The following is a 13873-nucleotide window of genomic DNA, read 5'->3' as shown; positions in this document are numbered from 1 at the left end:
CAAAAACAACATTTATCAGATAGTCACCTAAATCTGTCAATTAACAAAATGACTATAAAGACAAAGTCCAATTGCAAATTCAACTGTCTGTTTTACATCTAAATATTTGATAAAAACACTCCTAATTGGTCTTAATACTATCAATAGTAGAGTCTCTTTTTTTTATCAATTATACTCTATTTGAGATTCGACTATTTACTTAAATATCGGATAAAAGCCTTGTTTTTTCAATAAAAGATGTCAGCTTAAATTGATCTACTATCAATATTTTCTAAATAGTCAAGGGCGTTACTTAAACTAGTAATTTCTTTAATATAGAGAAAAGCAATATGATATTCTTTATTTATACATAACGTCGGGGTTCGCATACATTAAGGATCTTTTGATAACCTGGTCTATATCATGTATATATTGAACCCTGTTATTGCCAAACTTGTTCACTCGGTCAATTCCGTTCGTAACTAAAACAGAAGATTTATTTATTTTTTTAAATTACCTTAATAATGATGTCACTAACTGCTTCATTTCAATTGCATTTTCATGCCACATTGTAGCACAGCAGGCGTAAAGGGTTTTGTGTTTCATAAGTTCTTCATGTTTCTGTAATACGGTAGAAAAATTTCAAAGAGACGAAGTATAATGTATCATTTGAACGTCATAGGTATCCCATTGTGTTTGGCTTTTGAAGGTTCATCGATTGTGGAACAGATATCTTAAAGCAAGGTAGCTATTTCAATTTTTTATAAAGCAGAATAGAAATGGTACGTCGGGAGAATCAGTCTCCCTTGTAATTTCAATTATGAGTTTTTGCATTCTTGTCATTTTCAACTGGATCTCTGATTGCATATGTCATGTTTCTGTTGCTATCCTAGTTGTTTTGACTTAAAATGACAGAAGTACATTATTTAAGTCTTACCAATCGACTGAATGGAGTCAAATGAAACATGAATATTACTTTCACTCATTTATCTTTCGTCCCTCTTTTATGTTCAAACACGTTGGTATTAAAATTGTAAGTAGAAATGTATGCCTCTGTTTGCATTCAGAATGATGAAAGAGTTTCAAATCAAGCTTTCCCTTTTTTGTTTCTTCCTCATACAGAAATATTATATTCTCCTAAATTTGTATGCATTGGTTTAGAAGAGCGAGCTAAAAAAAAGTTTTATACACCTTTTTCTACATTAGAAATTAATTGTACCAAGTCAGGAATATTGCATTAGCTAGTAATATGTTTAGTGTGATTGAGCTTTTGATTTTACCATTTGATAAGGGACTTTCCTTTATGATTTTCCTCTGAGATCGATATGTTTGTTATATTACTTTTTACAGGTTACGTTTGTCTTGTCGTAATAATTACCTTTTCACGGTGAACAATGTCATATTCATCGTCATCCCTTCTGCGATTTAATATCAAGGATAAATCAGTTAAGAGTCCACAGTAGAAGGGTGAAATCAATATCCTATGAAATAGATAGGAATGCGTTATATTTTCAGTATTTGCCAAATATTTCCTGAAACACGGATAGTTGATTTAGAAGTACGCTTATATGACCCTAAAAAAATTTTGGTAATTAATTGTTTGTACTCTTAAATAATATATATTGTTTTTTGTTGATAATTTTGAAAAATAATAGGTGTTAATATAGTATGTTGTGTTTATAAAAGTTGCACAGATGTAGCATACGATGCATGCAAAATTGCTGCTTGTCGCAGGTATGCCTTCGAACAAAATGTGAAAACAATACGTCATAAATTGCGAAACGCTTTACTAGATTTACCTTCATCAGGAACGCTTAAAACCAAGCATTTGAAAACGAAGTATGTATAAAGAACCTAAACATTTGAAGATTTATATTATATTAATCAGAAGTTACTTTTAAAGTCTAGTCGATCCCTACTATGATCAAATTCGCTTGAGGGAATTGAAACATAAGTCTTATATTTCTTAGCAAATCATTTGGTCTGATCCATCAATTAAGTTTTAGTTACAAACGTATCAGCTAAGAAACATATTTACCTTGCCGTTTCGCCATTTTTTCGTCCATTTGATTTCCAAATATGTCTTGTTATGACCAAAAATGAAATGTAGAGCAAAACGAATGCTATAATTAATTTTAAGCAGTTGTCAGCTAAACGACTAATGTCCTTGATACACCAGTCTGAGAAGAGTAGATCACATGAATCTAATTTTAAAATATCAGGATGATGCATCAAGCCTACTATAACAATAGTGACGATAGGTGGTATGGTAGTCATTGGCAAACTAAAGCCGAATCGTTGACAGTTAATTACGCACACGGTTTTTGATGTCTTGTAACAGAGGTATTCGCATATAATACAAATAAGTGCCGCTAAAAATGGCGCATTCGCTTGACAAATTGGATTGAATCCTATGTGTTGCTCTCCAAAGAAGATATTTGTCGATGCTATTCCTTTATTGAATAATGCTCTAAAAGCCAACATTGAGTCAGTACCTCGACTAGTAAAAATCGTTATAACTGCTAGAAAAGTTATAAGGATTTTCCAGAAACTGACTATACACGATGTTTTAGTTCTTCCTATATGTAGTTCTCGTTTCAATTTGCTGAAAAAGATCGAGTCATTTTCCCCCATCGAAATGAAGTTTTCCCAGTACTTAATGGAGACTAAAATGACGGACAGCACAAATAAAACCATGGTTGATCCAATGTTAATGTAAATTGCTATTAAAATAATTCCGGCAATCTGCATTGTAAATCCACCGAATGGCAATAAGAATGATAGTTTTGATGTCTCATTACAGAATGAACTTTTAACAGGCGATCTTATGATATTTTCTGAACTGCTGTCTTGTGTAGTTCCATTGTTTTCTTGCTCTGGTGTTTTAACATTGGTATCCTGTTGATTATTCAATCTGTTAGGGACTTTCTTACCAATCGCCTTGAAAATCTTATCACAAAGGTCAAGTAAAGGCGGGAAAACGCCAGTTGCTAAATAAACGACTGACGCAGAAGCTGGATCAAATGCGGGTAGCACAAGAAATCCCAATATAGAGAGTCCAACTGAATGGAGGGTTTCAATTATAATCACCTGAAAATTATGAAGAAATTAGTAATATAAACATTATAAACACATGATAAGATGGAGAATAACAGTCCATTGGGTCATTTTATGGCAGGGAAAATAAACAAAAGAGATACAAACTGCTAAATTCATAAATATTGGTAAACGTTTGTCGACAAACAAACAAGAAATATGTGAACTCAGTAAATACAAACCTTCCAAAACCAATTAAAATCAGGTGTAGGCATTGTCATTTTTCTGTTGAGGAAGACTTTTTTTCCCTTTAATAAGGTCGTTTTTCAACCAATAACAGTTCGTATCACTTAACTTAGGAACCTGCAATCATAACAATTTGAAATATGTTTTGACTGCACATTCCCTTTATACATATTACGAAAAAAATACAAACTCTTGTTAAAATGTAAAGGGTCAAAATTTAGTTTTTGTTCCAGTATGTTACTTTCGTAAATGAGAAGAAAATAAACATCTGGTAATAAGTCGTGGAAAAGATGACAGATTGTAACCATAACATATGCAATGTATGCTATGTCATAATTCAATAAAATTGAGAATGGAAATGGGGAATGTGCCAAAGAGACAACAACCCGACCATAGAAAAAAACAACAGCAGAAGGTCACCAAACAGGTCTTCAATGTAGCGAGAAATTCCCGCACCCGGAGGCGTCCTTCAACTGGCCCCTAAACAAATATATACTAGTTCAGTAATAATGAACGCCATACTAATTTCCAAATTGTACACAAGAAACTAAAATTAAAATAATACAAGACTAACAAAGGCCAGAGGCTCCTGACTTGGGACAGGCGCAAAAATGCGGCGGGGTTAAACATGTTTGTGAGATTGTGAGATCTCCAGTATATTTCAACATAGTCATTATAGTATCCGTTCGTCAGCTTTAAAAGGCACCAAAATGACAATGTAAAACAATTCAAACGAGAAAAACAAACGACCTAATATAGGTACAAAAAATGAACGAAAAACAAATATATGTCACACAAAATCAAACGACAACGATCGAATTACAGGCTCCTGACTAGGGAAAGGCACATTAATACATAATGTGGCGGGGTTAATGTGTCTTTATAGAAAGTAATTATCTGTATGTTGATTTCTATATGCTGAATATTAAGTAAAACAGTAAAAAATGAGTATAATATTGCACGGTGGATGAACCGAGATGCTATGTACTTTGACATATTCTTGACATTTTGTACAACAACGTCAGATCTCACAGGCCCTAGTGTAAATGGATTCGCATTTGCTCGTATGTTACTAGTACTTTAACAGTCATGGGCTGATAAAATTGAAGATAAAGCCATATTGCTATTAATAACAAAAGGTAAAAAGACGCTGAAATCATAAATTGTATTATTCTAATTCCGACAATTATTAAATAGTGTACTCCATTTATTTGAATAGCGATACTTCGTTCCCTGCGTAAACAATATCCGAATAAAACTAATCGCTGGATTTGGGTTTTTTTTTACCACAAAGAACAACTTTATAAAGTATTTTTATATCAAACATTTTATATCAAACAAACTTCAGCTGAAATCACTCCTTCGCAATAACATACTCCATTGTATATCCCCAGTATGACACAATATGACATATATATTAGTAATAAAATTCTTATTTAAACTTACTGCAACAAGAACTTTCCAGTTTAATTTTTTATTGGATTTAAAGCAGATTTTAAAAAATGTTGACATAAAAGTGAAGCAATATGGCGCAATTATAACTAAAAACAGTGCCCATATCCATGATTCGTCAACTGCAGTAGAATTCCTTTTACTCGTGCACGATGTTTCGTTCATGCATATGGAACAGTTTGGCCCGAGAAGCCCTCCGAGAGTATTTATTACTGAGATTGGAGTTTCCATCGGTGGATTGATGTGCCATATAAGGATATGCAATGTTATTCGACCAATAAATCCACTTCCAAAAGCAATTATGAAAAGGAATATTGCAAAGGCAATTTTTAAAATCTTTTCCGGATTTCGTTTCAATTTGCTATCATAATCTTTCGGATGTTCTCCGTTTTCTTCATTATCTTCATTTTCTTTGATTTCAACATTCCTGTAAAAATAAAACAAATAGCTTTTGATGTCTTAATTAAAGATTTAAAATCAAAAATAACCCGGTCAGTTGTTGATATGACTTTTTAAAAGATACTACTTTTGTAACTGATTGTGTGATTGTATTTGTTTTCATTGCCTTAATGTGTTTGGCTATCTTTGATAATCTGTTGGTAAAAATCATTCAATGTTTTTACTTCGTATTTTATTTTTCTTGTATATGTATTTTTTTCATGATCAATGTCAAGTCTAAAAGAGTTGAAATATCGATCAATTTATAATAAGGATTACATGACCTCCTTATTGGTGACAAAACAGAATTAAAATGTCATAGTACAATGAATAGTATTGTTCGTAATCATGGCATACATGTATACAGTTACAACATGCTTAAAAAAAATTATTTTAACTTACTCCGTTTGATACTGTTCTATAACCTGGGGGTTGGCTATTCGTGAAAACGTTTTACTTCCTTCCGGTTTTTCTGCCATTCTTAACACATCAACACAATCGTATTAAAACTGAAAACAAAGTGTATCAGTGGTCAATTGAGAATAACAAATTGTTGCTATAGAAACACAAAAATAATTCACAATTACAAATACAACGCAATATGGCATATATTTTTAAACAACTTGAAAAGCGTGCTATTAGCATTTTCTCTTTTTTTTAAACCGAATTTAACTCTCTTCAACTTTTCACTTTATTTTGAATTTATAACTTTTTTTTTATTCAGGCGTCAATGCTAAGACTTTTGAAGATGACACGCACATCTGGTGCAAATATAAGATCATGGTATCAATGAAGAGTTTATTTAATGTTGTTTACTAAGCGAAAGAAGCACGCCATATTATAATTATGTTTCTCGTATGTAAGCAATGAATGCAGTGCAGGAATGCAGATATTCAATGTGAATTATCATTTTAAAGAACCAATTTATAAGAATATAACTTATAAATATTAATATTTTTACAAGTGTTGATTATTTTCGGTTGTTTTAAAAAAAAAAATGGCTTTTTCAGGGAGGGTAACTCTAAAACTGTGCATTTTCTGAAGGATTTTTCATGGAATTTTCCTTTTTTGTATCTAAGCCGGTAAAAACGCACGGTGGCCCTATCTTTTCTTTTTATATTCTCAAAGCATTGACTGAAAGCAATCTTTTCCTCATTTATTTAACAATTCTATCATTTTGTTTAGCTTCTAATCACAAAATGGTGTTTTTTCCTGTGTAATCCATACAAAATGGGTCATTTTGTCACTCCCTGTAGCTTGAGAAAATGCGCGGTGACCTATCATTTTTATTAAATTTTTGAATATATATCAATAGATACTACGTTTTGGCAAAGTATGAACAAATTCTGTCATTTTTATTTTAGACTCCCATACCACCTTAAACAGTTATAAAGTTAAAAAAAAAACATATTTGAATATCTTATAAAATCTCTGTTATTTAAAGAATATCACGGCCCAGGCCAAATAGGACAAATACGGTCATAAAATAAAACTGAAGCTGTGTGTTTGGCTGTTCTATTTTACCTACTTTTCGAAAAATGTCAACAAAGATATTTAATGTGTAGCTTGCATGAGTCATAACCAATAGAAACAAAATGATTGATTCTTTTAATTCTCAAACCCAACGTTTGCCATTTTAAGTTTAGAAGCCACACTAACTCAAAACTTTATTTTAATGCAGATAATCCAAGTTTAGAATATAAACGCAATGGAAAAACCTTCCACGTTAACGTTTTTTCGTAAGACGTCATGCCTTGAAATGATGTAATTGCGCTAAAAACATTAATGGATTTTTGAGAGTTTTTTTGTTTTTTATTAACTTTTTACATTTTTTTACCGATTTGTAATGCATATATTCTTTAGTTATGCCTCAGAATATAATATAAATGTGGTTCTGTGAGATTTTTAAGTTGTAATTTTTAACACAGCAAAAACGACAAAGTATTTGTACATTTGGAACGATACCTGTGGATTTACGTGGGAGGTATTTTTTAACAACTATTATTATGTATATATCTAGGTCTGCGCCTTGAAAGATATATAAAGAAGTTTATATGTTGTTTACTAAGCGAAAGAATCACGCCATATAATAATCATGTTTCTCGTATGTAAGCAATGCATTTAGATATCTGCCTGATACAAATCCAAACTTTAGAAAGAGGCAAAACGTTTAACGTACGTTAATAGTTATCAAAAGTAACAGGATTACAATTTTATACGCCAGACGTGCGTTTCGTCTACATAAGACTCATCAGTGACGCTCAGATCAAAATAGTTCAAAAAGCCAAATAAATACAAAGTTGAAAAGCATTGAGGACCCGAAATTCCAAAAAGTTGTGCCAAATACGGCTAAGGTAATCTACTCCTGGGGTAAGAAAATCCTTAGTTTTTCGAAAAATTGAAAGTTTTGTAAACAGAAAATTTATCAAAGTACGTTAAGTCATGCAGCGTTGATTCATTTATTTTCACAACGCAATATGGGATATATAAGACTTATAAATTTAAGATAAATAATTTGAATAAGCTGGGATAAAAATGAAAATCATTTCAAAAAATAAAAAATAGTGCTCTTTTTTTGTATCATTTACAATCAAATAAATTTAAATAAATGTAAAATTTCAATAGGTAAATTAAAACAATTTAATATTTTCAAGATATTAAATAAGGCCTTTTGTAATTTTCAGAGAAAACACAGAGATTTGTACATTCTGCATTCTGAGAATAAAGAAATTCAACCAACATTGACACAATGCATAAAAAAAAGTGTAAAATATTCACCGTCTGATCCAAAACAGTTAGAAAAGCTGATAATGGTCAAATGTAATGGGAAAATGCTTAAATAAGTTATATGACACAATACAAAAATGTATATACTAGTTGAACACTGTCTAATTGTTATAACTATAGAGCAATGTATAATACTTATGTACATATCATAGAATAAATGCATGTTTTCAATGTTTTATCTTAAATTTCCTTTCAAATGTAATTGAAGTAATTAATTACATTTGCCAAGTAATTGGAATGTAATTAATTACATTGGTAAAAAAAGTCAAATGTAATGTGTAATTTAATTGAAGATTTTGTAATTGTAATTCAATGTAATTAATTACTTTCAAATGTAATTGACCCCATGTCTGATATAAGTCTGCATGAAAGTCAAGCAATCAGACACTTTGCACTCGATTGAATATTCTCGAATAACAATAAATCCCTTTTATGTGAATCAGTTCTTTTCTTTTTCAATCTTGTTCATTCATGTTTCGAAGATTAGTGTGACGTCTATTTCAGCTTACAAAGTACACATTTTTGTTTAGATGAACATCGAAACCCGCCTGAAGACGGCTTTGGGCCGTTTCCTGATCGGTGGTTGAATTTGCTGGCTCTGCGACATTCTGTGGGTTTTTTCATTTATTTTTTACTATTTAACGTATTAATAAATAATCGGACTAATTGGGACATATGAATAAAGGCAACAGTAGTATACCGCTGTTCAAAACTCGTAAATCGATTGACAAAAAACAAAATCGGTATAACAAACTAAAACTGAGGGAAACGTATTAAATATAAGAGGAGAACAAATCCAATGAGAATAACAAATATAACATCAAAACCAAATACATGAATTTGAAATAGAAAAGTACCGTGACACGTCTTATAGTAATATGAATTCACACTCAAAATATAAGAGAAAGCAAACGACACAACGTTAAAATGTAACACACACAGAAACGAACTATAATATAACAATGACCATATTCCTGACTTGGTACAATTTGTCTGTAAAGTCTGATGAACGGATAAACTTGACCCGTCTTCAAACCAACAGTGTTGCTCGTACGGAAAATAATAATGATAAAGTTCTGCAAATCCTGCGGAGGCTCAGTGAAAATTGGCATTCCCGCTTTAGGCTGCAAATAACGGTATGTCTATATTAATTTGAATTTACTTTACCATAGCACAACAGATATTTACATACATGTATTAGTATAACTTAGATAAAGACTTTTTTTTGTGTTTTTTTAAATCTCATGCCATTATGTCATTTAAACATATACCTCCCGCCGCATAAATCTTATAAATTTTATGTCATGATGTTCATCAAACGTGTTAACATGGTTGTATAATCTGTACGATTAAAATATTATTGATTCAAATCTTTGATATTGTCTTTTTCTAAATGGAGAATTTGCTGCGTAAGGATTATTTTTATCAAATATTATGCTTATGGTCTGGTTTTTTTATTGTTTTATTCCATACTTTATCTATTCCTTTTTTTTTATTTGCCGAGTCATAATCAAAACACCTTGATATTTGAATACTTAGTATGTATCGAATATCCTGTATAATGGAATCTTTTTTTAATATTTTATGGTTTCTTTTGTCATCTAACAAGCAGACATACTATTTCTGCGCAAAAATATTATACTCGGTTTCTCAAAAGTTTTGGAAATTTGCTTTACATCAGAAAACTCATTTCAAACCAGAAGACATTTTAAAGAAACTTACCTCCAAATTGCCTTACATGTATAACAATGTATAAGGGTTCTTTAAATTGGTTTGTACAAATGAAGACAAGTAACAGCAAATACCGTAAATTATGTTATTCCTGAAATCTCTAACTCAAGCAAAGTATGTTTATACACATTGATGTGAATATATTGGAATTGTACGCGACTGTCATACCAGTGGTAGGAATAGCTGGCCATAAAGTAGAGAAGATTACAGATGTCTTCCATCCGTTTGATCTGTTTGAGTTGTTGATTTAGCCATTTTATATTGGACTTTTCGTTTTGAATGTCCCTTGTTCTTTATTTGTTTACTTTAACCATGATAACTTCTTTAAAGTATATTACTGTAAACTTTGCAGTATCATCAACAAGGTATTAACTTGTTTCAGTATTCCCGTACTGAAATGATTTATAACAAATGTTCTAAAACTGCCCGTATTTAAATTTTAAAAATTATACAGAAACTAAGGGTTCAACTTCATCAGGCAAAGTCGGCCTTAGATAGATTCGGCTATTTTCAAGTCCTTTTTGGTTTATAGCTGTCCGACGTATTCGGTCCTTATACATCCATGGCTTTCAAATTTTTCGGCTTTCCGCGTTCCTGATGAAGGTAAATCCAGAAAAGCGCATTTGACGCATGAAATTTATATCGTGTTGTTTTCTATTTTTTTTTAGTGCTTACAAGTTCAAACTGTTCCATGTATTCACATTCTGAGAGAGTGCCATAAAAAAAATCATGGTTTAAACAAAATTTAAAAGAGCATGGATATATTTCAATATCTGTCAAAATATTTTGGAATCAATGTTAAATTCAATTTCCTAAAGTGAATACGAATTGTTTTTCCATAGGTTTTTATTGCATGTAGTCTTCGATAAAAAAAGATTGAAAAATATGTTAGAAATTATAAATTAGTTCACACAATTAATGAAAAGGAAGTTGAATCATAATTTTGACAAAATCTGTTTTTTATTGCATGTGAAGCTTAGAATTATACAATACAAAAATTTAAATTCTTTGATAACATTTTTAATAAGTAATACATAATACATCTACACAATGCGAGTTCTTTAAATAGAATTTGTTGGACGAAGACCAAAGTCTTAAATAGTTTAAGTTTTGAGAAAGTGTTTAATTATAATGCATTGGTTAAGTCAATTTGGTTTTTAACAAATCAACATATTAACATGTACTACTTGAAAAATATCATCATTGTATGTGTATGATTACTGCACAGTTCATTTGTGAAATTTTAAATACCCTTATTCACTTATATTTCATTACTAGTATTCAATACTCGTTTATTTCGTTTTGTTGTCAGTTTTATTCTACATATTGGACCAATGCGGGTTGTTTTTGTAATTCAAGACTATACGTCTAAAACATGATATCGAACTATAACTTATGATAAAAAATATCGTTACAGGGACAATTTATAGAAAATAGCGTGCTAATTGAAAGGTTCTTATATTTCTGATGACAAAACAAATTTAACAACTAAAATTCTAAAGACTTTGAATAAACTAAAACCTATTATTATACCTTTCATATATTTTAAACAATTCTATTGGGTGAAACGTTATCACGTGACATGGAATAATTCGGTTGTTTTTCATTTAATTGCAAGGAAGGATGAATAACCCTAAAAATTTCCACCAGCGGTGAATAACCCTATTATTCACCGGCGAATAACCTTTTGAGTCTGTTGATTTGTACTTGAGTTATCTCCCATGAAAATGACGTCATAGACGTAAATAAACAAAATGGCAGCGTTCACGTTACACTGGAAGCTCACCGAGAGACGTGGAAATAAGGATTGGACATGAATAGAGTGCCAGCAGCTGATGATAGCTCTTATAGAGTAACGGTCCTTTTTAGGGCCATCAATATTTAACAAAAAGATTCTACCTTTGTTGTACATTCTAGATATTCTAGAAAACAAATGTATTTTCAATCGTCAGCTTGTCTTTGATTTTGTTATGTAAAAAATATATTGAAAGTTTTCGAAAGGCCGTTCCGCTGTTAGTTCGGTATAATAAAACAATTGTGGCCCGTTGAAAAGGTGAATATCCAAAATTGTCAACCCTTAAAAGTTATTTCACTTCGGGCTGCGCCCTCAGTGAAATAACCTTCTCGTGTTGACAATTTTGGATACTCACCTTTTCAACGGGCCATAATTGTATATTATTCAACGACAGCAATGGGGAGCAATGGATGTGGCAAGTCATAACGTATTTGTGTTTTTCCCTGGCCATTTACGTTACTTGATTTAAATCCAATAGAAAATCTTGAGAAAGAACTTGATATTCGCATTCGCAAATGCCAACCCAATTTTCAATCATAAGACAAATCTGTCAATGCAAATAACATTTGACATTTTGTGCATCTGAAGCGCTTTCCCGGGGATTTTCTATAAACATGTACACTCTACCCTAAACATTTGAAATCAATGCTTAACAATTATGTAGAGAAGTTAGGTGCAATGAAAGGAGTAGACAAAACTAAATGAACGTTATGGGACAGAGTGAGAAACTTATTTGCTTAATATATGCTTAATATAGGAGTACTTAATATGTGAGTGCAAAAGAGACAACTAGGATTGAGAGTTGTCACATTTGCAAACTTACCACATCTTCTTTTATCTAATTAATTATGTTAATTTGTAAACGGGGAATTTGGTTTAAACAATATTTTATTCTTCGAATAAATTGAATTGGATTGGGCAACAGGCATAGCCTATGTTATCCCTCTCCACGAAATCCACGAAAACAATCATGCCTAAAATTCAAAGCTAACGGTTACTAACTATTGATTACTGTGCTAATGATATGATTATGAACTAGTTAAATAGTCCACCAGCAATGATATCAGTGATAGTTAATGACAACCACACTGCAACATAGTAAGTCGGTCAGGGTGGTCACAAAATATATTGATTTAAACATCACGTTAACATATATCAATTTATCTACTTGACTATTTATTTTAAATCTTTGATTTGTGCTGTATATGACATGTGTGTGTAAATCATATAGCAAAGCAAAATAAATATGTAAACATCAGTTTGAAGTAAGGAGGATTCAAATTACTTTTTTATGTGTTCCACATTTCGTGGATTTCGTGCATGAATACAGATGAACCACGAATGTAAATGTTCAACTAAGTTCACATTTTGTATACGATTGTATGTAAACTTTAGTAAAAGTATGAAACCAAGTGTCCACGAAATAAATTAGTACACAACAGTCAGAATACAAGTTTTTAAGAAAAGATTATGTGTTTTATTTTTTATGTTCGCAGTGTAAATGTACATATTCTGATACCTTACCCTTCTGAATAACATATCCTTCACTTATAAACGCTGTTAACCGAAATGCTATGACAAACCATAAATATACTACCGGGTTCCGGTTGCTAGTCTCCTACGGTGCTTCTTAATTCAATATATACTATTTAAGAGATGATTGTAACATATGCAAGACAAACGATATCCACATGATCCATTGGTATGCTAAATGATATTCAATGGTCTTTTAACTAAACAATAGCTTGTTTATGAATATAGATGGTTGATATAATTTAACCTGATATTTCGTTATAATCTTTAAATTCTGTAAATTTCTTTGACTGTCTTTTATTGGAATGTCAACGGCCGTGTTTATACGTTATGATCCAAAGATTACTTGAGATAACAGCTGACAGTTTAATTTACATAATATGCAATCTTGCAAAAAATATATAGTAGCATTTTAAAATGTTTAATAGTAGTTCCTTAAACGTAAAATGAATTAATTTTTATCAAATGTATACAAGTTCCGCAAACCATTAATTCAACGATAATGCAATTAACAAAAAAGATAAAATATTAAAACATCCAATAATTACTTTTTAGATATTTTAGTTTTAGGAATAAAATCTCAAAATTTGTATACTAGCATATAAAACAGAACATGCGGTATGATAACTCTCCAATGAGACCAAATGACACAGAAATGAACAGCTATATGTTACCATAAGATCTTAACAATAAGGAAAGCCCATACCGCATAGTCAGCTATAAAAGGCCCCAAACCACAAATATGAAAGAATTCAAACGAGAAAACAAACGGCCTGATCAATGTACAAAAAAATGAAGGAAAAACAAAAATGTAACACAGCAGCAAAGGTGATCAACCACTGAATTATAAAACCTGTCTTGGGACAGGCACAGGTA

General features: G+C 31.2%; 1 protein-coding gene across 1 annotated transcript in view; it reads right to left on the bottom strand.

Moving 5' to 3' along the window:
- The window catches only part of LOC139504068 (chitin synthase chs-2-like), a 28779-nt gene extending 15599 nt beyond the window's left edge, over positions 1-13180 (bottom strand). Inside the window, exons 1-6 of the mRNA XM_071294127.1 lie at positions 12989-13180; positions 5554-5660; positions 4708-5140; positions 2018-3069; positions 1358-1460; positions 497-600 (exon numbers count right to left, since the gene is read on the bottom strand). Coding sequence (XP_071150228.1) covers positions 497-600; positions 1358-1460; positions 2018-3069; positions 4708-5140; positions 5554-5630 — 1769 coding nt within the window. The 5' untranslated portion in view covers positions 5631-5660; positions 12989-13180. The remainder of the gene's footprint in view (positions 1-496; positions 601-1357; positions 1461-2017; positions 3070-4707; positions 5141-5553; positions 5661-12988) is intronic.
- Positions 13181-13873: the final 693 nt, after the last annotated feature.

Source organism: Mytilus edulis, chromosome 14 (genome assembly GCF_963676685.1).
Source record: "Mytilus edulis chromosome 14, xbMytEdul2.2, whole genome shotgun sequence".
In the NCBI taxonomy this organism is placed as follows: Eukaryota; Metazoa; Mollusca; class Bivalvia; order Mytilida; family Mytilidae; genus Mytilus; species Mytilus edulis.
The sequence above is the reverse complement of the archived record's forward strand: the minus strand, read 5'-3'. Positions and strand labels throughout refer to the sequence as shown.